The sequence below is a fragment of the Octodon degus genome, unplaced genomic scaffold (genome assembly GCF_000260255.1).
Source record: "Octodon degus isolate 3935 unplaced genomic scaffold, OctDeg1.0 scaffold00014, whole genome shotgun sequence".
NCBI lineage: Eukaryota > Metazoa > Chordata > Mammalia > Rodentia > Octodontidae > Octodon > Octodon degus.
This window is the reverse complement of record NW_004524590.1, coordinates 5,728,150-5,752,702: the sequence shown is the minus strand read 5'-3', so window position 1 is coordinate 5,752,702 and position 24,553 is coordinate 5,728,150. Positions and strand designations below refer to the sequence as shown.

General features: G+C 41.1%; 1 protein-coding gene across 1 annotated transcript in view; it reads left to right on the top strand.

The window, feature by feature from the left end:
- The window catches only part of Cntnap5 (contactin associated protein like 5), a 930,940-nt gene that overhangs the window by 384,965 nt on the left and 521,422 nt on the right, over window positions 1-24,553 (top strand). Inside the window, exon 5 of the mRNA XM_004626336.2 lies at window positions 18,890-19,093. Coding sequence (XP_004626393.1) covers window positions 18,890-19,093 — 204 coding nt within the window. The remainder of the gene's footprint in view (window positions 1-18,889; window positions 19,094-24,553) is intronic.

Below are 24,553 nucleotides of genomic sequence, written 5' to 3'. Positions count from 1 at the left end.
ACAGAACCAGGAATTGAACTCAGGCCCTTGTGCTTGCCAGAGAAGCACTTATTCTACTGAGCCACCTCCCCAGCCCCAGTTTTACTTCTCTAGATATTTAGGTCAAGCTTCTGAGATCAGCTTTTATGTACCCCTGGTCTATAATAAATGCTGACAAAGTGCAATGCTCCGCATGCATCCTGTCTCATCCAGAAGTGCAGTCCTCATCTGATAGCTCTTGGCTTGCTTTCTTTTCACCCAAGACCCAGCTCTTCTTTGGCTAATCACTGCCACGTGGTATCAGCCAAAACTCATCACCCTCAGAGCCAAAGTTGTATTCTCTTCCCCCAAGGAAATGTCCTTGTCATCTTTGCTCCTGGCTGTAATGGTGGCAGCTCTAGGGGTGCCAAGGGGCAGGATGCCATCATCTGAGACTGTGGAGGTCACATGGGATGCTTGAATCCTGATTTGGAAATGATGGCATTTTAGAGCTGAAAAAGCTTCCAGTGTCATTCACTGAGGGTCTTTGCTCTTGGGATGAGTGGACGGAGGCCCAGAAATGTGTTAAAGTTAGTTCAGGAGGGAACGTACTCTGCTACACTTCATAGGCTCAGTTTCTATATGAATGAGAGAAAAGTCTCTTCTACACATATCTAATATCACACAAGCATGGCAAACTAAAAGACTGTGATACCACTGACGTTTTTATAACATTTCTGATGGATGGTGATCTTGAAGATCTTTTGATCATTATTAAAGATCACTCCCCTTCTGCTAGGTTTTCAGGGTACAGAAATGAATGAAACAATTCCTACGTTTTAGGAACTCACAGATTTTCAGAAGCCACACAGACAGACCAAGGAAAATGCCCAGCTAGCAGGTGCTCCTGAGGAGTTAATGCTATGTTGCCCCGGGTGGGAGTGACCATGTAACTGACTCCCATGGCCTGGTTGCTAATGGTGGAGCATTTAGAGGACACATAGAAAGGGAAAGTGACCTAAAAGTTAGATCAACCACTTTATGCAGTAGTGCTCTTCTACGCAATGTCCAGGCCTTTCCTCCAACCAGGTGTTGAAGTGGTCACGGCAGTGAACTGCTGTCAATCCCCACAGGTTCCCTCCACTGGGTTCCTTAGATTGTACTCAAGTAGAATCACACATGTGCGCTATTATACCCACATGTGAAACCAGGGCAAATAATTTCATAGAAAACCATTTTAACCGGTACATAATCAAAAACAGCAAGCATACAGGATAAAATGTTCCTATACTCTCAGCACTGCTGGAGGCTGAAGCAGGAGGATTGAATTTGAATCATATCTGAGCAACTCAATAAATCCTTGGCTCAAAATGAAAAGTAAAAAGGGTTGGAGATGTAGCTCGCTGGTAGAGTGCCCCTGGGTTTGATTCCCAGTTCAGAGCAAACAAGCGAAAACACAGCTAATCCAAACAAAGCAAAACAAACCATCCGACAAAAACCAAGGCAAGCCTTCTCTCACTTTGAAACTCCTATGAAAACGTCTTTCTTCAAGCAAATGCCCTCAGAGGAGCAGCTGGGTGTAGTATCTGAGGATCCCAGATGATCTTACAAAGCAAGAAAGCCATACACATATTTGTATCATGTTGTTTTTGGAAGGGTGGGCTGGTTTTAAAATCCATCTTTGCATCTATCCTTCCTCTCTTTCTGATAATAGGTAAGATTTTTGAACCTTACATTTATGAAATATTATTTCCTGCATGAGACTTTGTGTTGACTTGTGTACATCATCAGAGAAGCGAATACTTTTTACCATTCTCCTCTCTCAGTTATTACTTGGGATGACTATGCATCTCTAGTGTACAGAATGGGTCTCACTCCGTGCTTGTTATGTCCAGTAGCTGCCAATGAACACATAAGTAAAAGAAAGCTCTTTAATACAAGAGTTTCCCAGAGTAAAAACATTATTGTGGTGTAATTTTTGGAGCTAGTGGAAAAGATAATTGAAGGGCAAATTTTCACTATGCACACTGATATCTATACACCTGAAATATTCCTATATATATATATATATATATATATATATATATATTGCAGTACCAGGGATTGAACTCGGGACCTTGTATTTGCCAGGCATGTGCTTATACTGTTTATACTAGAGATTATAAGAAGACAAATCTGACTGTCAGAGCTAAAATAAAGTGCATCTACTGAAGTTAAGACTGAATTTCAGAGTTCTCAAATTCCTTGTGCTCCGCTTGTTTTTATGTTGCCGTGTTGAGATGCATGTTTCCCCACCGCGACCACATGCAGGGATGGCAGGCGTTTATGAGAGAAGCTATTCTCAGGAGCAGTCACAGTGCACTTGGGAGGACTGCTGGTAGATTATTGTAGGTTATGAGAGTTTCTCATAAGACTTGGAAAAGTCACAGCATTTGTAGGAGAATCTGCAAATTTGAACTGACTGTGGCAACCTCTGTGGTTTGTGGATTCCCAACTCTTGCCTCAGGTCTTTCATGCAAACCTATATCCTGAATATTAATCATATCTTCTTATAGAATGTATCATGAGAAAAGCTTCAAAATGCAATTATATTGAAAATCCCGTATACTGTGAGCAGCCAGAGTTCAAGTGGGTTTAATTGTCTCAGGATGAATCAATAAGTTCTGTCAGCTTAGAGCTTCTGCTTTCAGGTCATAAGAAACCTTTCTCACAGGCCCAGAGAGCAGCACTTCAATACCCACTTGGGAATTCAAGCAAAGAAGCCTTTATTCAGCAGAGCCCTTTTTTTCAGCTAGTCTGTTGACAAACTACCAACATCCATCAAATATGTCAGAATATGTCTCCAGAACTCTGTCTTTTTCAGAAAACAAGCCGTGACAGCTGGGTCAGCAATTATGGGCCCAGTGGGAAGTGGGCCAGGGCTGCATTCCTCTGTTCTTGTGGGTTGGGGGCAGCTAGATTTATCTTGTCCTGCAAGGAGAGGCTACTGAGCTGCAGGACCTCCTTTCATGCACGGGACTCTTGGATTCACCTTTGGCCCATCTTTCATATTCTAGAGAAGTCTGTCAATGCACCATCACCATAACAAACCACAAATTGAATCAAATTGAGTTTGCAATGATGAGATCTTAAAAATCAATTTTGAGAACGAGAGAGAGACTGTGTATCTGGGAAGTAAATGTTTAACAATTCTCTTCTAGGTCATGGGCTAGACGAATTAAAGAACTCTGAGGAGTGATTGTCTCGGCTACTTTTGTTTAACTGAAACCAAATATCTAATACCCACAACTTTAAGTGAGAGAGCTATGTTTTAGGTCACAATTTCAGTCTATGGCTGGCTGGCTCCAAGACAAAACCAGAATGTCAAAAGGGCATGGTAGAAATAGACACTTGACCCGTGAGGACTGGAAAGCAGCAAGAAGGGAGCTGGAGGGACAAGGATATGCCTTTTCAGGTCATCCCCTTGTGCTCCAACGCCAACTGGGCTTACCTCCCACCAGCTCATTCAGTTATTGACTGCGTCACAGTGGAGCCCACTGATGAGGGCAGCTCTCCCCGGGATCCGTCTGCTGGGAGGCTGAAGCTGGAAACCAATCCTGTGTGGGAGGGCAGGACCAGGCCTCAGGGCCTAAAGCAGTCAACTACCTCAGTCTTCAGAAAGGCATCCTTCTTGGTCAATTTCAGCGAATAGTCTCTAGGTAACCCTGCGTCTCCTAATAATAATCTTGTGGAAGTATAAATAAACACCCCTACTGTTGTTCGTGGGGTCTTTTGCCCATCAGTCAAACAGGTCTCCACTGGAATCCAGCTCTTGTCTTCTTGTCTCTCTTTTCCTTATTCCTGTAGCAATTTCTCCCCAGAGCCCACCAAGAGACTAAGGATTCCCTACATTATCCACCACATGAAGCTTCGGGGAGACAGTTTAGATCCACACTGTAACAGTGGTATTGGCATCTCATAGCAAAAAGTTCTCAAAGATGAGCATGAATGTTGTACTTTCTGATAAGGAAAAGCAGCACTGGCTACTTCCACTGAGAAAGAGTGGGGAGGTAGTCAGAAATAGAGTGGGGGGTGCCTAGATAATCAAAAGATATGGGTTCCTAAAAACCGAAAAGCTCTTTCTGAGAACCAAAACTGATCATACAAACTCGCCATACACACCCACCCCCACACCCAAATAGTCAATGTTTGGTTCCAACTGCACACAGTCCTCTACCTTTCCTGTAATCCTCAAGGAACCCCTCCCTGCACTTTTTAATGAAGAAAAGTACATGGTTCTAGGGTCGACCACTCCTTTCCTTGTGTATGCCTTTGGCCAACTTGCATAATCTTTCTGAGCTTCAGAATCTCCATTTGCCCAAAGCAGAAAATCCAGAACCTGGTGGGACTGTGAAGCACATTAAATGAAGGAGCATGTGCTAATAAGTTATATTACTCCCAGATAGTGGCTTATTTAATCCCAAGGAAGGAAGCTCCACATGACTTAGAGAAGTGAGAGACACAGAAGGCAGTTTCAGTTCCGTTAGCTATTTTCTTGGGGCCCTAATGCAACCTTCGGAGATAAAATCGTACTTTCCATTTGCCAATAGGAATTCTTCTCTTGTCTTATTTGCCTTCTAAATTACTTTATTTTTCTTCATACTTTTAAAAATAATATCATAGTTCTTACACAATGCAAATAAAGACCTTTGATATCCATAACCAGATGGCATTTACAAATTAAGATCTAAATGAGATGATCATGACAAAGTGATCCCACTAATATTTAGTGAGGAAAAACCAATATATTATTTTTGTTGATAAAATATGGGTCATTATTTATTTATTATGTATTTGGTACAGGGTCTTACTGTGCAGGCTGGACTCGTAGTGATCCTCCTGTTTTCAGCCTCCTCAGCACTGGGATCAGAGGCATATGCCACCACACCCTGACTGGGTCACAGGCTTAGCATGCCCTGGGGTTGGGGCCAGTGTGGCATGCAACACCAGGGATCGAACCCTGGTCCCTGTGCTTGCCAATGCAGGCAGTTTGTCCCCTGAGTTATCTCTGGGTCTTTATTATTCTAATCTTAAATCTGCTTCATCCAAGTGCAGTTGTAAGTAGTAAGTATTTCCCTGCTGTGTGGGAGAAGTATGAAGTGTTCAGATGGGGAGAACTTGGCTATTTCTTGAAATCTTGCCATCAATTTCCGCTGCTCCATCTGTGAAGTGGCTGGTGCAGTTCATCTGTGACTTAGTTAATATTGCAGATGTCCAGGGTGTTTGGACGAGTTCTCCTGAATGAACAAAATGTTCCTCTGTGAAATGCTGGAGTTGTCCCGCAGGTGAAGTCTGTGCTCAGGGAGGAGGGCATCTTGTTCCTGCCCCTGAGCTGCTGTGAGGGGCTCCAGAGCCACGCCCCAGTGAGTGAGCTTGTGCTGCAGAAGGAACTGACCCTGCCTGTGAATGGAAGCAGATGGGCCGCAGAGCTGAGAAACACCACCCTGGAATCTAGGTACCCCGCGGGCCTCCGCCTCACTACACGAGTGTCCTGAGCAGGTACCAGCTTCTGAGCCCGTGTTGAGCTCAGACCCAAGGCAGCAACAGATACCGATCTAGCTCTATTTCTTCATCTCTTTGTGCCATTATTTCAGGATGTATATGGGAATAATAAAATCTTCCTCAATGGTTGATTGATAGGATAAAATGAGTCCATGTGTGAAAACCTAGGATTACAAGGCTTATCCCGTGGCCTCCATCCCCATTAGCCTGACCACGTCCACACAGGCATCAGCACAGACACAGTGCACCTGTGGGGTAGAGCACAGGTGGGGAGAGGAAGAGGCCGAGCTGGGAAGGTGAACAAAGCCACATCTGGAGGGTCTTGACTGAATTCAATTCCCAGTGTAAAGACAGCTGGCTGAAACACTTCAGTGAGCCATGATATGTTTTATGAAGATGCGTCAGGTACACGCGGCAAAGTTGGATCCAAGAGTGCAATTTTGATGCTGTTTGAAAAATATGGAAGCAAATAGTGGTGAGTGTGGTGTGACCCTTGCGCATCCAGTGGGCAGTGAAGGCTGCTGAGCCCCAGCCCCCGAGAGAACAGCACCACCCCGTATTCTTATACCATCTTGGTACAGTGTGTGACATTTGTCCCAGTGGGTAATTCTTCTGGATTAACAATGGAATGATGGGAAGACATGTTGCTGAGTGCTTCTGAATATCCAGCTGTGAGCTTGTGGTGTAACTTTAACAACGACTTTTTAGGGCAGCTTTCTATGGGCCTTGCTGGAAAACAGGACTGAATTTCATGAAAATCAAAGAATGTGCTCCATGCCTCTAGCTAGTAAGCAGAAAAACCAGAACTTATCGCTGGTATGTTCAATTCCAACAGCACTTCCCTGTTCTCTCTTTTTTATTCTTAGGTTTTGGTTTTTGAGGGCAACATGGAGCTGTGTGTCCTTAGAGGTCATCCAAAGCCTCATCCCAGATCTCATCAGTGGTTACTAGGCTGGCCAAAAATTTGGACTATTAGGTGTTCATCTCAATAGCTTGATGGACTGGACAGGATGGAGGGAAGGCACTAAAGTTGCTAGAGAAAGAAAGGGACTTGATGGGAGAGCTCAGATCTTTGTGAGAAATCCTGGTGGTCAACGAGCCCACACTATGGGATCCTGGAATGAAGCTGAAAACAAAATCATCAAACAAACACAGATACATTATACACACATTGACATAAGTGTGTATCTACACACTGATGAATATTTAATTGTGACAAGATTTCTTTCTGCATCTTTATGCAAAATCAGTTGTACATTTACATAGAAATACTGTTATGTCCCATTTTACAAACAAGAAAAGTGTGGCCCAGATCCACCTTGGAGACATGCCCCCCCTTCAGGCACATGGTTCATGAAAGAAGAGCTGCGCTGTATAAGCCCTCTTCTCTCCTTCCTTCAGTGTTACTTCCAGGGAATCAAAGGCAAGGGTCACCCACATTTTTTCACAATAGCTCACTCCAGGCACCACCCAGCAGCATCTGACTGTGCTATGGGGTGGGACAAAAGCCTCCATGGGTACCTGCAGAATTTGACACCAGTTCTCCTATCTATCTCAACTGGCAGGAAGTAACCATCTTGGTAACAAGAGTTCCTTGTGCCCATCGCTGTCTCCTGGTACCTTAAGCTCCAGTAGTCCTGCCCATATTCTCACACTTGCTCTGTTTCCCCAGAGATACTGAGGCTTCTCTTCCCAGGTGCGCCATCCAAGACCAGCATCCTGCTCATTTGCTCTAGAGAGCACCTCGGAATCTGACCCCTTGGAGCCGCCGAGTCTCTTCTGCGCTCCGCTGGTTCCCCACATTCGCCTTTGCAGCCGGGATTGTCTCTGTGCGGTCCTCCTACTCACCGACGGGCATCGAGCCCTTGAACGCTGTTGCTGAGCCTGACCCAGCAGCAGACTGCAGGCAGTGAGCAACGAGAACGCGCACATGGGGAATTCCACAGTGTGAGCAACTGAAGCGTGTAGCGCAGCACACTGAGCAGAACGTGGCCTGAAGTAGTTGCTGAGTTGAAGAGGGAAGCAATTCCAGTCGAGTGAAGGGGTGGCTTGACAGCCACAGCACAGGCTGCTCAGGAGCGAGGGCCTTCCAGGCCATACAAGTAGCACACCTACCTCCTATTTTTGAATTAAAACAATATGCCCAGGATGACAGCATCACTTTATACGGTGAACATTTTATACGCATTACACATTCCATTCTTTCAGTATCCATTTATATTTCATTGGTATATGTTTCAAGATACAATAAATATATTCATCATGAGAAAAGGATACATTTACATAGAGCATATTAATCCTTTCTGCTTCCCCCAAAATTCATCTTTCTCCCATCACTCTTTATCCCCAAATCCCCTACTCATGGGCAAAATGTCTACCTCCTTTCCCTTTAATCTATATTTGATTCACAAGTTCACTTTGTGTTTCTCATCCAAGAGAAACAATGTAATATTTATCCTTTTGTTTCTAATTTATTTCACTTAGTGCTGTGATCTCAGGATGGACTAATATTTGTACACATGATGCTAAACTATCATTCCTCATGACAAAGTAGTACTCCATTGTACATGTACCACATTTTCTTTCTCCATTTGTCTTAGCTATCTTCTCCTTGCTGTGACAAACTACCTGACACCCACATGTTAGGGAAAAAAGGATTATTTTAGCTCAGAGTTTGTGGAGGTCCCAAGATGGCCTTAAGACTAGGCATCGTGACAGAGAGGTGGCACAGAGCAAAAACAGCTCAGGACAGGACAGGCAGAAAACCTCAGAAGCATCAGTGAGCAGGAAGGACCTCCCGGGACGTGCCCACAGTGGCTCTTCTCTTGCCACTGGGAGTCGCCTCTCAGCATGTCACCCAGCTAGAAGTCCTTCCGTGGACACATGCACAGCATCACAGACCTATGATCCAGTATCACACACCTACCATCAAGTCATCTCCCCAAGGGGACACCTAACTATAAGTCATAGCACCATTTATCTGTGGATGGGCTATCAGCCACCTCTAAAATTTAGCTATTATGAACTGTGCTGCTGTAACTCGGGTGTGTTTGTACATGGTAATGTGATATCCATATTCTGCTGTTTCTTGTTGCTAGAGTTTTTATTACTACCTCAGCTTTGTTGCTTATTATTTTCTTATTCAGAGATTTTACATCCTCTTGGTTCAACTTGGATAATACATATGTGTCTAGAAATTTCTTCTAAATTCAATTCATTACAATATAAGTTTTCCAAGTAATTTTGTATTCTCTGTCTTAAGTACTTTTTCATGGCTAAGGCAAAATACCTGACACCCCAAAAGTTAAAAGAGAAAAAAAATTTTTTGGTTCACAGTTTGTAGAGGTTTTAGTCCATAGTTCGCAGGTACCAAGGCAGGGCAGCAGGACGGAGGATCACGACAGGAAAAAGTCCATGGTGTGTCAGGTGGGAGGCTGCCAGCCAGTAGTCTGTGTTTCCCTCAATTTTGTTCACACTGAAAGCGTAATGGCCAGTACTGCCTACAACCAGGGTGGCCTGCCCGTTCCTAATGCCCACTAGCCCCTCCTTGAGCTATGAGTGGCCTAACTTAGTTACCATCACCTTTAGTCCATACCCCTGCTTCCTAGATCCATGCACCTCCAGAAAGCCCCGCTAGGAATGAGCAAGTGTTGAAGGGAATGTCTGAATACAAGCTGTAACAGAAGCCTCCAGATTTGGGTGGTGTTAACTGTGATTTTGCTTATTTCATTTAAAATTGCATTGAGCTGGGGAGGTAGCTCAGTGGCATAAGCATTTGCCTGGCAAGTGCAAGGTTGTGAGTTTGATGCCCGGTACCAAAAACAGAGCTATCAGTTAAAATTGCATTGATTATATTTTTCATTTCTTTTTTTTTTTTTTTGGTAAATTTCTGTCTGTCTGTCTGTCTGTCTGTCTGTCTCTCTCTCTGTGTATTTGGCACATGGTCTCCCTATGCAGCTCAGACTCATAGTGATCCTCCTGTTTTTATCCTCCCCAGTGCTGGGGTTATGGGCATGCACTACCACGCCCAGACTCTGTTGTGGGCTCAGCCTTCCCAGGGAGTGGGGCCAGCATGTCACGTGGTACAGGGGATCAAGCCCTGGTCCCTGCACTTGCCAAAGCAGGCAACAGCAGGCATTTAGTCTGCTGAGCTCTCTCACTGGCCCTCTGTTTATCTTTTTTTTTTTTTAAGTTTTCTTTCTTTTTCTTTTTTTTCCTTTTTTTTTTGTGTGTGTAGGGTCTAAGTAGGCAGCTCTGTTTATCTTTCTAAAGAACCAGCTCTTTGAATCATTTATCCTTTGATTGTTTTAGTTTGAGTTTTATTAATTTCTGCTGAGACCTTTAAATTTTGTTTTCATCTGTTAATTTCAGATTTGGGGTACTCTTGTTTTACTAGGATGTTAGAATGTCTCCTTCAATAATTTATTAGGGATTGCTCAGTTATTTTAATGTCAGCATCCACAAGTATAAACTTACATCTTAGGAATATCCTACAGGTTGTAACACTTGTGCATCCATTTTGTAGGACATACTGTCTTATTTCTTTCCTAATTGTTTCAGTAATCCATCAGTTATCTATCTATTGTTTAATTTCTATTTGTCTGTATAATTTCTGTGAATTGTATTGTTATTCATTTTTGCTTTATGCCACTATGATCTCACAGTATGTGGGGGCTTAGGTCTGCCCTTTTGTTTTCATTTAGGCAGGTTTTATGGTTTAAGATACGGTCTGTTTTGGGAAAAGTTGTATGTGCTGAGAAAAAAAATGTTTATTTTGTTGTTGGAAACATTCTGTAGCTATCTGCTAAGTTCATTTTTGTTCAGTGCAGTGTTTTATGTCTTCTATTTCTTCATGTTATACCCAGGTGACCAGTCTAATTATGAGAGTTGAGTCTTAACATCCCCAACAATAGTTGTGCTTGTGTATATTTGTTCTTCTATGTCTGGCAGTTTCATTTTATTTTTTTGGTGCCCCAGCATTTTTGCAGAGATGCTTACAATTACTACTTCCTCCTGCTGAGTGCTTCCCTTTCGAATATGTAGTCACAATCTCTGCCTTTTCTGGAACTCAGCTAAACAAACCACAGTGCCACCAACACCAACGCTGCCTTTGTCTTTCCTGATTAGTTTTAGCTTGAAGACTGCTTTTCATGAAAGTAAGGTTGCTATTCCAGTGGCTTGCAAGCACTAGTTGCATGGGGTATTATTTTCCATCATTTTACTTGTAGTCTGTAAGTGTTCCTTTGGATGGACTGTGTCTCTTGTAGGCAATAGATGGTTGCATTTCATTTTATGATCCAATCCCCCCAGGCCGTGTTGAAAATTGGGGATTTAAGACCGTGAGTGTTGAGAGTTGTTATTTGTAAGGTGTCTGTGGAATCCTATCAAGGTAGTATTTTCGCATTTTTATTAGTTAAATGTATTGGTATATTTTATATATACACAGCGATCACATTGCTCATGCAGGCTTTGTCCCTGTGCCTGAGATATTTCGATTCCTCTTTTTTCCCAAGGCCCTCTCCTCCCTTCAACTTCTCTTCTCCATCCACAAAGCTTGGCTCCCATTTTATCCTTTTGTATCATTTTTCCCTTTTCACTTCCTCCGTCACCCCTTCCCAACATCCTACCTCCTCTTTCCTTTTGAGCAACTTATTTCCATCTCACCATGCGTATTGTGCCTTTTAGTCCATATTTGTTCTTCCAGGTTCTCCCGCCAGGGAGACAATGTGAAGTTTGTATGTGTGAGTCCAATTTATGTCACGTAAGAGCACAGTGTCAAGCTGCCACCATTCATCTAGAAATGCCTCGAGTTTATCCTTTATGGCAGAGAGTACTGGACTGTATAAAAAGTCACGTCTTTATCCATTCCTTAGTTGATGGGTATTTGGGTGGCTTCTTTTTCTTATTTGAAAATTTTGTAAGCTCTACAGCTTTATTTTGCAGAAATATACCCAGTCACTTATTTGAACAAACATGCAAATGTGGCTTTATAGGCTTTTTCTATCGTTTCACTGTACAGTGAAACTCATACAGTATCCTGCCAGTGTTCCTGATTCCTTCATGAAAGTGTTTACAAAAACATACAATCATAGCACTTTCACAAATACAGGCATGAATAAAACAAGATAAATCCAGGTAATTCTAGGAAAAAAACTCTGAGCAGCACACACAAAATCTTGCTTCCTGGTAGCTATGTCGCTTGGAGTAAGTCACTTCACATTTTGAGCTTCTGAGAAGCAAACAGAGAGACAGAATCAGGAGAGTAACAACATTGACCCAAGACTTCAGTGGGATCGTATCACCCGGATCTAGCTAAAATACGTATTTCACGTTCCGAGAGCTACAGTGGACGCTCCAGCGCATCACTCCAATGCCCCTTTCTGGATTGAAACACTATCCCTCATGGCTGGGTCCCCTTCATAGATGGCCCGCACTTGTCCACTTCATCCAAGATGTCTCCATCCCCAACAGAAGCCTGTGCATAATACTGATTAATAAGCAAGTCTATAAACTAAGCCTGTAGCCCCAACTCAAGATCCTGTGCAGGAAACCCAATCTCCAAAATTCTGTGTGGCTCCAGAGGTTGAAGCTTTGCTGTGACCACCTAACACCTTGCTAATGACATTGTCCTGAAAGAGTTTCACCATGAATTTTCTATATACACAATCTCCATCTTGGAGTAAGTTTTTCAGGGCTCCTGACCTGAAAACAGGGCTCTTCCTGGCCACTGCAGATTGTACTGTATAGAATCACTTCTTTTCTTATTAGTCTCTATGCTGTTGCTCTCGTCACTGTCCAAAAAATACATCATTTATTTATTTGTGAGTTTGTTGTCCACTTCTCCATTTCTATCCTATATATTTCATGAAAAAGGACTTTCTGTGTCTACCTACTGCTATAGATCCTAGGACCTAGGCATAGTAGGCACTCATTTATATTTGTTGAGTAAAAAAAAATGTTAAGAACTTCCACTTTAGTAAAAACATTGAACTGTAAAAATGTTAGTTTATATGTTTGGTAATAATATAATTTGTGCCTCAGAAAACATAATTTGAAGGTAATTGATACATATACTATAATAGTCACCCAGTGAATCATCAACAAATTAATGGATTTTGCCTTGGTTTACATTTTTTTATTTGCAAACTAGTGGAATATTGGGTGGTTTCTAAGATATAGTTATTGCAAACTGTACTGTCATCAATATGGCAAAGACTAAAACTAGACTCATACTAATCACCATGATCTAAACTAGAATCAAATGTGTCAAAGACTTGAATATTAAAACACTGAATTAATAATAAAACACTAAATCTGCTGGAAGAGAAAACAGATCGAACACTTGAAGACATATATGTAAGCAGACATCATGAACAAAACCCTGATCACACTTTGTTGTTTTTTTAGTCCTTTGAATAAATAAGTCTAGCTTCTTATCCACTTGCTCTTTTTCTTCTAATGTGGAATAAGATGCTACTTAATTTTGCTCTTCCATAGCCAATATGTTTTTCTATGTATATGAGTTAATGATTTTTTCTTTATAATTAGTTTTGGACAATTTCATTTTTGTGTGTCTTGGTATGATTTTATTCATATTTCTTGTGAAAAAGGTTCATTTTTCTTGGAAATGTGGTGCTACAATTTTAACTAAATTCAGAAATTTTAAACTTTTAAATATTTATTGCCTGTCCCCTTGTACTTTGAGAACTGTGATTGTATGAATATAAGTTTCTTGATTTTGGCACAGAGTGAACTATTATATGACTGATCTGTAAGCTCTTTCTTCTTCATTTTTATTTTGGACAATTTTTATTGTCTTATTCATTTAAGTTTGTAAATATTTTTTTACAATGTGCAATCTATTATCTCATGTACTCATTTCAGAAATATTTTTCTAAAATTCACTGTCTACATCTTATGACTTTCACATTTCAATATTTGTTTACAATTTTTAATTTGCTATATAATTATTATTGATTTTCAATAAAGTTAATAGTGACAATAAAAACTCTAATCACATAGGAAATAACACAAAGGATTAATAACTGATATATCATCCTATTAAAAAGGTTTTTGATAACAAAAGAAGCACCAACAGAGTGCAAAGTCAATCTACTTAGAGGTTAAAAAAAAAAAAATTTAGCTGTTGTCCTTAAGACAAAATACTTGTATTCAGAACAGACTGGCCAGATAGCTCAGCAGATTAAAGTGCCTGCTTAGGCAGACGTGGGATCCAAGGGTTCAATACCCAGCTTGCTGTGCCAGCACTGTCCCCAGGGCATGTTGAGATGGTGATTGAGAATGAGCATGGGGGCACATGCCTGTAATCCCAGCGCTTGGGAGGCTATAAACAGTAGGATCATTATGAGTTTGATCTGTGTAGTGAGACCCTGTAGACCCTATAGACCCATACATTAAATAAATAATATATACTTGTCAGATGAAGAAATATAAGTAGCAAATAAATATACACAGAAATGTTAAACAAACTCAGTTATTATGGAGATGCAAATTGAAACAATGCTGAAATTTCATCTCACGCCAAAAAGAATGGCTAGCATCAACAAATTAACCAATAGCAAATGCTGGAGCAGTTGTGGGAAAAATGAACCCTTCTCCACTGTTGGTGTGTGTGTGGCCCAGTTCAACCACTATGCATGTAGATGACTCAGAACACTAGGATTAGAGGGCCAGTTGGCCCAGTTACTCTCCTTATATTATCCTCCAAGAAGAATTAAATATGTCATACACAGTACTCTATTTCCCTTTTGTTTAATTTATCTCCCAGTACACTTTCCTTTGGTCTTTTGGATGTTGGTGGCCTCTCTGTCTCTGGCTGAAACAGCATGGTGGTGCACACCTGTAATCCCAGTGCTTGGGAGGCTGTAAACAGGAGGATCATTACCAGTCTGATCTGTGTAATGAGACCCTGTAGAGCCTATAGACGTATACATAAAAAATAAATAAATAATGAGTACGTATTTGTCAGATGAAATACAAGTAGCAAAGAAATGTACACAGAAATGTTGAGCTCTCTGAGGAGTACTGCACTGAGTATGTCCTCCAACGCTTGCTTCGTGGTTATCTGTCTTCAAGTTTCTTTGTCCTGGTAAGTCTTTACCTCTCCATCAATTTTGAAGCCTAATTCTGCAAGATATAGAAGTTCAGGTTGACACTTACTTTCTATTAAGGCTTGAAAAAATACATTCTGCTTCCTCCTGGCATTGCATGTCTGTTCTGGGAAATTTGTTATAAATCTGAAAGGCTTCCCTTTGTAAGTAACGTACTTCTTTGCTACAACAGCATTTATTATCTTCTCCTGAGGTCAAATTTGTGGAATTTTGATGATGACATAGTAGAAGTCCTTTCATAGTTCTGGTTATATGAAGTTTTATATTTCTTTTTCACTGAGATACTGAGTTCTTTTTATTTTTTAAATTAGCACCTACTTTTACATAATTATTACTATCGTCATGTGGAGTTGGTTCATACAAATAATAAATCTTAATTCTTGAATTCTTTCATTAGATTTGGAAGCCTGGGTATAAATTCAGTGCATAAATTTTTCATACCTTTAGAATCTTCTATTTTTTCCCTCCAATTCTGGTATTTTTAGTCATCAGCTCGTCAATACATCTTTCACCATGTCTTGTCCTGTTTATGATATGACTGAATTTACAATGTACCACGTCCACTTGTCCTCAATTTCTGATATTCTGCCAGAATATTGGCACCTCGGCTACCCATTAATTCTATTGATTTTTTTTCATATTTTGTATTTCTGTGTGCTTCCTTTTCACAATTTTTAATTCTTTCTAAATTGGTCACTCATCTCTTCTTTTATATTTCTTAAGTCAATTTGTTAAACATTAAGTTTTTTAAATTTGTTGAACAATTTATTAGGGAAATTCCTCATCAATCTAATAAAATCTTCTTTAGTAAGTATTCCTTAATCTCAATAAAGGTCTTGTGAGTTATCCTATGTGCTTCTTCTTTGGGCTCTTACAATGCATTGACCATTTCTTTTTGAGTTCTCCTAACTTCCTCTACCTTAGCCTCTGTGAGATCTGCTTTTGGGGGGCTAAGGCTCCGTTTCTGTGAAAAAAAAAAAAAGAAAAGAAAAGCAAGTTTAATTAGGATATATACACTGTTTCGTTGCTGACCTCCCTTCAGTTAGAAGCAGTTTCTCTGTCATTTCTGCTGTTGGTTGAGATGGTCTCGCTTTGTAGAGCAAGCTGGCTTTGAACTCAGCGCATAGCCCCCAGTGCCTTTTAGTTCACAGCGAGCTTTCTGTCTCAGCCTCCTGAGCGCTGCGATTACACACGTGCCGCCATGCCTGCCCCTGTTATGTGCTTTTGTGTTTGGTGATATTTAGGCGTTTGTACCTCTATTCAACCTACTCACTGTGATATTTGAGGTTCAGATGAGCGTCCACATTTCTTCTGGTGACTTCCTCCCTAGTACCACACGTGGAGGAAAGAAAAGAACTGCAGTGACGTTGATGACATGGGTGCAAACCAGAGACGGATGCTTAGCAAATCCAATTACTGGCAGCAGTAGCAGGGCCACCACTGGCCACAGCAAAGCAGTCAACTTCTGTGAAAGCCTAACCAGGTACTGATACACAACCAGAAGCAGAAACCTCCATTGTGCCACCTTTCACAATTGAAATGCTATCTGCAATTAAAGACACTAACACAAGTGAAATATTCATATATACTAAATATCTATTAAATGTGACAACGACGCCACCATTAACAATAGACAAGAATTCAGCAATCATATCACAGAATCAACTACATACGTGAAAATCTGTAAAGCTTAAGAGAGATGTCGGCCCTGCCCCCGGGGCGTGCTGAGATGGGCAATTGAGACCGGGCGTGGTGGTGTGCGCCTGTAATCCAGCTCTTGGGAGGCTGCAAGCAAGCAGATCACTATGAGTCGATCTAGTATTGAGACCCTGAACACCTTGAGACCCTTCCCTAAAATACAAAAAAAAAAAGAATGATGCTAATGTAAAGGGAACCAGGTCCTGTGGCACAGGGGCCTGGCAGACCTTGCGCGCAGCTGTTACTCCGCGACGTCTCACTCCTTCCCACAATAACCCTTTCCCATGTTGGCTCCTTTACATATGGCGGCCTGCAGGGCCTTTGTTCTGTGACATTAGCTGGTGATGTTGAAGGACTCAGTTTTAGAGTAAACTCCTGCATGTTTTTGCAGTTTATTAGTAACAGCGGGCTTTTCTTGGGGCTAACAGCAATGGCTTGCTCTATCCATTTTTCTTGGAGGGCCCAACCCTCCTGGAGTTTACCTTGTATTTTCCAAGACAGGTTTCCCTCCCCGCGAGCCAGGGTTACTGTTGTTGTGTTGCTGTCTTCAGTTCCTCTAGATTCCCCATGGTCTCTAAATGCTTTCTGTTTAGTTTTTCTTGAATCCTGGAGCTCTTCTTTTTCTTTTCGCTAAATTCTTGTTTTCCAAGTGCTGACTTGCTGCTCCCGGACACGCTGCTGTGTGGCTGCGTCTACTGTTCCTTTCTTTTGCCATCCCCTTCGGTGGGCATCATTGTCTCCACTCTGTCGATAGAGTAATCCAGGCTCCGAGACCTGCAGCGACCCGAGAGGACTGAGCTGAGACGGCCACGGCGGATCTGCACCTCATGGGCCTGGATCTGCTATTCGCTTGGGTAGAAGTCGAACTCAGAGCACAGGCAGAGAGCACTGATGGGATGGAGTGGTTCTGAGAAGGGCGGGAGTTTGGGAGAAATCTTTTGCACAATATTGAGTCACCCATGACTTTTGTTTGGAATCAATTTATTCCTTAGGAATAAATTGTGAAAATGCATTCTGAAACTAATCACAGAAAAGTACGGTTTTATTTTTCTAGTTCAAAAACCTAGCTTTACAAAGATTATTTCTCAACATTCAATCAAAAAATGTACTTAATTTAGCATTTGATATGCTAAGCTGAAAATTTCCTTTGTTTGCAAATATTGAAAACATTGTTTTCCTAAGTATTCAATTTCAAATAAGAAAATTCTCCCCTCATCCATCCACCACTCACTCACACTTCACACATGTGAGATGGTATGTTAGAGATCGCTTTCAGGTTATAGATAGCTTTACGTTTTCTTGTTGTCAATGTAATAAAAGCTTACTGTAAAAGTTTGCATAGCAAATCATTGGGATAAGGATGTAAAAATAACCTATAATAACAGTTCCCAAATAAAGTTCTTATTAGTTTTCTTGGCATACCTTTGAATAATGATAATTTGACCTTCTCTTTTTGGCTTTAAAAATAATGGAATTGGGAGACCTTATGTTAATAAAAATAAGTCATGCACAGGAAGGCAAGTGCCACATGATCTGACACATATGCACAATATAAAAAAAAGATCGTGTAGAAATTGATAATAGACTAGTGATTACTAGAAGCTGGGTTAATTAGAGAGGAGAAAAGGATAGGGAAGTGTGGTCTGTGGATACTAAGCTAGAGTTAGATAACATAAGTAAGTTCAGATGCCCTATTGTACAGTAGAATCCCTATAGAAAATTGATCATTTAAAAATTGATCTTTGAGAAATTATTCTCAATGTTTTTATTCTAACAAAATGATAATTATTTTCAGGGATTGATATGCTTTCTCTAATTTAAACATTATGCAATGTACTCATGTATCGAAATACTGCATGATACCCCCTAAATCTGTACAATTTTTACTAATTGACTAAAAGTATCTCTTGTTAGAACAAATGCAAAAACTAACAATAAATGAGTAAAAGACACTGCCATCAAAGCACCAGGCAGAAAAGACAAAGACACAATGGGTCTACTTCCCCGATGAAAAGCCGAGCTTTCCTTTATGAGTATTCTTTCATTCCTAACCCAGAAGGAGAGTCAGAATCCTCAGTACAAGATTCTGAAAAGCTTGAACTATTCAACCCTAGTGGGCATCGTAAACTATACCTCTTTTTTCTCCTGCCTTGATGAGGAGATCAAATGGTTCCAACTGTCAGAAGCAAATTAATAAGCAGGATAAATCATGAAAAGTTATTATAAACCAGATGCCTGACATGATAAGCCTGACACAGGCATTGGTGGTATCCTCACCCTGTCCCCTCCAGCAAAGTCTGACATGTCACTAATGAGGGTTTTTTTTTTTTTTTTTCTAGCCTGATGATCAATTCATTTTTACTCACTGTGGGATAGTTGCTCGTAAATGAGTAATTCTTCTGAGTCTAATTAAGTCAAGTCTAGCCTATACATTTCCTGTTGAGTTGGGGCCTTTCTGACCTCCAGAACATTCATGTAAATTGGACGGCCAGTAAGGCAGGGAACAGAAAGAGTAAATCATGCAGATTTATACTAATTTTTGTTTCCCTCCTCCCTCTCAGAATCAGATGTTGCTGACTTTGATGGCCGAAGCTCGCTTCTATACAGGTTCAATCAGAAGCTGATGAGTACTCTCAAAGACGTGATCTCCCTGAAGTTCAAGAGCATGCAAGGAGACGGAGTCTTGTTCCATGGAGAAGGCCAACGTGGGGACCACATCACCTTGGAGCTCCAGAAGGGGAGGCTTAGCCTGTACCTGAATCTGGGTAGGCTCAGGCCCTGCCCATTCCATCCCTGGGTGGGGCAACAGAGTACTGAATTCTTCAGGAGACCGTAGGCGTATTCCCTGGTGCCTCTGATGTGTCCGATGCAAAGCATGCATATGTATGATACCTTTCCTTCATCTGCGTGGGCACAGAAAACTACCAGGGTTTGCAGTGTTTATAGTAATGCTATATATAGAAGCTTCAAGCTTGTTACTAGGCATTTACTTGAATAGCTACACACTCATCTGTTTATCTTTAATAATTGTTTTAGCAATTCAAATTCTAAAGGAACTTTAGCAAGTGAACACACACACACACACACACACAACTTACAACTTACACTGTTAGGTACATTTGTGAAATCTAATTTAATTCAGGGGAAAATGGCAATAACAACAGTTTCATTGTTTCAGTGTTTTTGGAGAAGTCATATGTATGCAGGGGAAAAGCTGTAAGCTCCAGGACACTACCCTGCCTTGTTAAGGGAAATCTTCTCTGCTTTCACTGGTCCAGCTATGCCAGGGGGAGCGCCAGAGTCACTGGATGCCAGCTGCCTCAGTGCAGAACGTTCTTCCCACCTCTTGCAAGGCAGCACTCCAGCTTCCTCTTGTGGGATGGTGTCTTTCATTGCCTCCTACAGGAGGAGAAAATTGCATGCTAGTATTTACTATCAAATAAGAAGTAAGAGAAGATATGGTCAGTTGCAGTCACTAAGCTCAAGTTGCATGGGGACTTGAACAAAACAACACAAGTATATTTCAGCAGTTAGCAGAGGAGACATCAGATCGAGGATCAGTGCAAAACTAAAAGCGAAACTTGCTGGGAGATAACTAAGTGGCACTCTTTAATGACCACCCAATTCACACTACCTAGTTGGGCATCCCAAGTCTGACAAGGGCAGAGTCAGTTCTAGTGGCAAGATTTGACAGGGTATCCTCCTCAGCCTACTTTGCTAAGATAGAAATTTGATTATCTTTGGCAACTAGGACATGGGAAAGTGATTTCTTTCAATCCATAAGGATTCCCCTTTATACTTATTTTTCATCTTATTCAGCTCACCTGTGGGCATCTGCCCTCTATAGATTTACAACATCCAGAGCCCACAAGGGGAGATGAAGAATCGAAAAGAAGGATTCCGTGACTGGGATGTGCAGGAGCTAGACAAGCCATCAGTAGCGCATCGGGGTTAGTCAGGCTCACAAGAGCTCAGCGCCTTTGAACTGAGGCAGAAAGTTTGGGTGACGCCCAGCACATAGAGCTGAGGTAGAGGGAGATCCTGGATTGGAAGAGGCACATGCCAAGCAGGACGGCCATTGGGGCCCAAACGAGGTGCAGAGCTCGAGGTCATGTGTGGCAGTTTCTCACATCCTGCAGAGAGTGCAGCACACATGGACTTTAGCTCCTTTGAAATTCAAGTATTTGAAGAAGCTACTTCACATGTACGTATGGAATGTGTATCATGTTGATGGGGAAATTGCTTTTTTCCAGTTGCCATTTTCTGAAAACCCACATTCAACCACTGTCCCAAACTTTTTAAATATAAAAATGTTCTCTAAAATCTAATAATGTGGACCCTTAGCTTATATACTTGATTTCTCCACAAGGGTTGGATGTAACTTAACTTGGATGTAGGTCAACACTCCTTTTCCCCTAAGAAATAACGGAAATGCCCACAATGTATTCCAAATCTCTAAAGCACCCCTTAACTAAGTTCTTCATAATAAAAGCAAAGATTATATAATGTGTGTTCTTTACCAGAAGCACCAGTAGCTTTCCTCTTATACTCACGAAAATGTTATAAAATGTGCTTCCTTTAGCAGAAAGAATAACTTCATCCTGTACTCAGCATTCAAGTTAACATCTTTGACTTGCAGGGAGGGAGGAGGAAATGGAAGGTGGTTATCGTTTGGTGGGACAGGCCAGACCCTTCCCCTAAGAACCTCGGGACGCTGGCTGTCCAGGAGCGCTTCCTCTGCTTCTAGAGTCTGTAGCCATCAGGACTGCTTCCAGCTTGCTAGATCTTAACCTTGTCTGAATCACAGACTGGCCTATGGTTGTTTTCTGTCTTTTCTTTAGCACTGTTATTTTCCATTAGGGTTGTCTTCTTTATATTCTTTTTCTTCTTTAGCTTTTTTTCTAGCTTTAAGGCAACATTTTTTTTTAATTTTATTTATTTTGTGTGTGTGTGTGTGTGTGTGTGTGTGTGTGTGTGGCCAGCTCAGCCCACCAGGGGGCGGGGCTGGCTGGCATGTGGTGCTGGGGGATTGAACCGTGGTCACTTTGCTTTGCTAAGCTTGTTCTAAGTAGGTGCTTTAGACCACTGAGCCATCTCACCAGCCCTTTTTTTTTTTTTAATTTTATTTAAGGGCAACATTTTTGATAGACATAATTGCGGTAATTATATTACAGCACTGACTAAAATCATGTTCACAAAAACGTACTTCTAGGCTCAGATTGGCTTATGCACACTTACATATGATGTTCTGGAACTGCAGGTCTTTGTTTACAACTGCATAAGTGTTTGGGTCTTAAATCTTACTTTGGTCCTAAGTTAAATCAAAAATTCTGTTCATAACCCAAGGTGTTTTTTGTTTTTTGTGTTTTGTTTTTTAAATTTTGTGGTACTGGGGATTAAACTCAGAACTCTGCGCTTGCCAGGCAAGCACTTATTATACCGAGCTATCTCCCTGGCCCTCCAAGTTATTTGTATGCCAGGCCGGTCATAACTGAGGGTTCACTTCGTGCATGACGTAAATCATATGACAGGGCACATTAGCCCTGAACCCACGTTTATCAGCATCGTCAGGTGCTGAGGGTCGTATCATTGCCTACAGGCACAGCTGGGATGGCACTGGCTTCCTTCATTCCCCAGTACCCTGACATTAATCACTAATGTGGTGTAAACAATTATACTGTGAATGTCAGGCAATTGGCATTCATGTGTTAAATGTAGGAATGGAGAGATGAGAATGCACCTAGGAATCCAGTTAACTTTAGTTGTATGGACATTTGCTCATAAAGATGAGAGATCATAGAATAATTTTAGACTGTTTCATTGGGGAAGGTGCACACTTTACAATCAGTTCTGTCTTTCAGGCAGTAACTTCAGGTGAATAATTTTATTACTTCAGACACTGAGCTTGGTGCTGATAACTTAGAAGTTGAATTTTTCTGTCTCCTCTTTGGTGTTTCTGGGAATATAATTCGGGACCTTTCTTGTGCCACATAAGTGCTCTGTTAGTGTGCTCATCCACAACCTTTGCATGTTTTCATACTAGGACAGGAACCCACTGAGTTGCTGAGGCTGGCCTTAAAGTGACAACCCCCATCCTGCAGCCTCCCTACGGTTATAGGGCGTGAGTCTCAACACCCAAAAGCCAGGGCTTATTTTTAAGGAAATTCCAGTCTAATAAAATACTTCATTCCCCAGTACCCTGACATTAATCACTAATGTGGTGTAAACAAACTATTTATCTTTGCATATCAGTTAACAACACAGTAACTATGTGTTATCTAAAACATGTAACATAAACATATTAAGACAATATTTTTGTAAAGAAGTGATGTCATGGGGCAGGCAAGATAGCTCAGTGGACTAAACTCCTGCTTAGGCAAGCACAGGGACCGGGATTCTATCCTCAGCACCACATGTTGCACCAGCCCAGTTCCCAGGCTTCCTAAGCCAGCCACCAAGACCGAGTATGGTGATGCACACCTGTAATCCCAGCACTGGGGAGGCTGAAAAACAGAAGGCTTACTATGAGTGTGATCTGCTTAGTGAAACTCTGTACCAAATAAATAATAAATAGACAAATAAATAAATAGAAGTAATGTCACAGAAAATGAATATAAATTAAACGCCAGATCAAACAACTCCAAAATTTGCTAAGTATTTTTAGTCATTAATATTAAGCAGTCTCCTAACAAGAAAGAACTTGTATTTTACTGCTTTAAGAATGCTTACATACTATTCTGCTTAGGGAATCAGGTCTTCTAGAATCACATTGCTTCCTGCTTATTTTCTCCAAGGTCTCACATAGGTAATTATGAGACCATTCATGTATCCTATACATAGTCATATAAGGGTATAGTCCTGTCTGTCTAGACTGGTTAGCCTGCGGAGATGAAGTTAATTTTCTCTCTCTGCATCGTGTCCTTCCTTTTCTGTGTTGAACCATATTCCTTTGGCACAACTCTTTGCTTTCCAATTTATCACATTCTTTTGTGACACTCTCCCTTCTGAATAAGCAACATAGCCTATATGCTTTTACAGTGGGGCTTAGTCAATCACAACATGAGAAGCAAGGGAGAATTGGAATATCACTTTTCCCCAAGGTAGCAGTGGAGAGAATATTGCTTTTGCAGTCAGGTGAAGCCAAATGATGACACTAGTGACTTGTGTCCTTGTGTGACTTTTGTAGCTTCTTGCACACTGGCATTTTTGCAGAGCTGCATTCAGGGGTTATTTAAACAACATATGTGAAATGTGAGAAGCTGGGTAAGTGCAAGTGAATACTAGTATTGATGCTTTGACGTGTGGTAGTTGGGAGTGCTCATCCCGAAGGTTAGGTGGTAAAAGAAACAGGGACCATGGGCTGGCCAGATAGCTTGGTGGATTAAAGCACTTGCTTAGGCAGAGTCAGGGACTGGGGTTCGATCCCTGGCGTGCTGTGCCGAACCTGTGGACCCTGTACTAAATACATTGTTTTTAAAAAAGAAAGAAACAGGGATCTTCATAGGGAGCAACCTGTTTTACCAACAGTAAATCAGAATCTTCCATTGAATCTTCCAAAATAGTTCAGTATGATGCTTTTTATCCAAAAATGTGAGCTGCAAGCTAAAGGGAGAAGATGCCTTTTTTGTCCACCCCAGGCTCAGTGGAGGGAAACACATCAAATGAAGCTAAAAAGGCAATCAGCTCACATATATAAATTGTTATAAGATCCTGGTACTTCTATCACTTCATTTTAACTTTCAGGCCAAATAAAAACAGGATTTTATTTGATTAGAAGCTCTCCTTACATTTCTGGACCAAAAATTACCTCTTTTACTTTTATTGTATTTGTCCTTCACAGTTGGTCATGAAGACTTTATCTTTCCTTAGCAAATTGAAAACTAACTAAAGCTAAGTAATTGGACCTCAAGAGCCAGGAGGTAAGACTTGAAATTGATAAGTTTTTAATGATTTCGTCTCTTCATGTTTTAAAGAATGCAAAATAGTGACCAAAAAAAAAAAAAAAAACAGCACTAGAAATGACACAAAATTTCAGTAAACAAAGACATAGGAATTCAATAATGGTTGCTCTATTACATGATCCTATTTTCAGATTAGTTGCTAAGGTTGTCAGATATAAATGTCTAAGATTTGTTTAGAGAAGAAAACAATAACCAAAAAGTTGTAACAAATGAAGAAGAAGAAGAAGAAGAAGAAGAAGAAGAAGAAGAAGAAGAAGAAGAAGA